Source organism: Diaphorina citri, unplaced genomic scaffold (genome assembly GCF_000475195.1).
Source record: "Diaphorina citri unplaced genomic scaffold, Diaci psyllid genome assembly version 1.1 scaffold15682, whole genome shotgun sequence".
Lineage (NCBI taxonomy): Eukaryota > Metazoa > Arthropoda > Insecta > Hemiptera > Psyllidae > Diaphorina > Diaphorina citri.
In genome coordinates, this window is record NW_007393045.1 from 1 (window position 1) to 1,147 (window position 1,147).

The 1,147-nt window shown below is 39.2% G+C and overlaps 1 protein-coding gene across 1 annotated transcript; it reads right to left on the reverse strand.

Moving 5' to 3' along the window:
- Positions 1–184: 184 nt before the first annotated feature.
- Positions 185–1,141, reverse strand: LOC113473117 (multidrug resistance-associated protein 4-like). Its single transcript, XM_026832866.1, has 2 exons — positions 1,057–1,141; positions 185–343 (listed from the first exon to the last, which is right to left on the reverse strand). The coding sequence occupies exons 1-2, from the start codon at positions 1,099–1,101 to the stop codon at positions 200–202; spliced, it is 189 nt and encodes a 62-aa protein (XP_026688667.1). The 5' UTR covers positions 1,102–1,141; the 3' UTR covers positions 185–199.
- Between the last annotated feature and the right edge of the window lie 6 nt (positions 1,142–1,147).

Consider the following 1,147-nt stretch of genomic DNA (forward strand, 5'->3'; position numbering starts at 1 on the left):
AAAGAAAAGAAGAAGTTGTCTTATGAATAAAGGTAGGGAAAAAGAAGTAGACTAAAGCTATATAAAGCCAAAGAAAAGAAGAAGTTGTCTTATGAATAAAGGTAGGGAAAAAGAAGTAGACTAAAGCTAAATAAAGCCAAAGAAAGAAAAGAAGAAGTTGTCTTATGAATAAAGGTAGGGAAAAAGAAGTAGACTAAAGCTAAATAAAGCCAGAAAAAAGTAGTTGTCTTACCTCAGCTGCAATACGATGTAAATGTTCCGCAGTGCCTCTACCTGCTTTTTCCACCATTCCATGGAATATTCCCTTCTCGTTTTGTAGGAGAACATGAGGATGGTCGAATTCCTGAAATCACATAATACAAAGAATATTATTGTTTGGGACTAAAAACAACCATCGAAATTTTTCACCGAATACATTAGTTTTCTTTCTACATGACAAGGAAAGTATGTATGTTGCAAATGTAGGCATCTTTGACCATTAGGCCATTCAATTTTCCTCCGGTGTCCCAATATTTCCTACAATGTCATTGCTAGCTTCCAAGGCAGGACAGGAGTTCAAGTGAACAGAGTTCATTAGGGACATTTAAGGAACATGACAGACAGAAGAGTCTTTGATATTGATTTTGTCGAGGTGTTGGGTCAAACATTCGTGCCCCGTGAGTAACCTAAAATGAGCAACAGCAGCTTTTCTTGCCAGATTTGGTATAATGTTGGGGGTTTCAAAGGAGCTTCCAAGGCAGGACAAGAGTTCAAGTGAACAGAGTTAATTAGGGATATTTAAGGAACATAAAGGACAGACAGAAGAGTCTTTGATATTGATTTTGTTGAGGTGTTGGGTCAAACATTCGTACCCCGTGAGTAACCTAAAATGAGCAACAGCAGCTTTTCTTGCCAGATTTGGTATAATGTTGGGGGTTTCAAAGGCAAGTTGTCGTTGTTTTCAAATGCTCGGAGTTGACTATTAGGTCATTTTCCCTAACAGCAACAGCATGATGCGTCCCAATGCAAAATTAATTTCTAAGGAAAGTAAAAAGCAACATTAGTTGATCAACTCACCACCAGGTTGCCCGCGTCCATCACAAGCACCTTGTCCGAATCCATCACCGTATTCAACCGGTGAGCTATCGTCAGGACCGTACACAGCGCG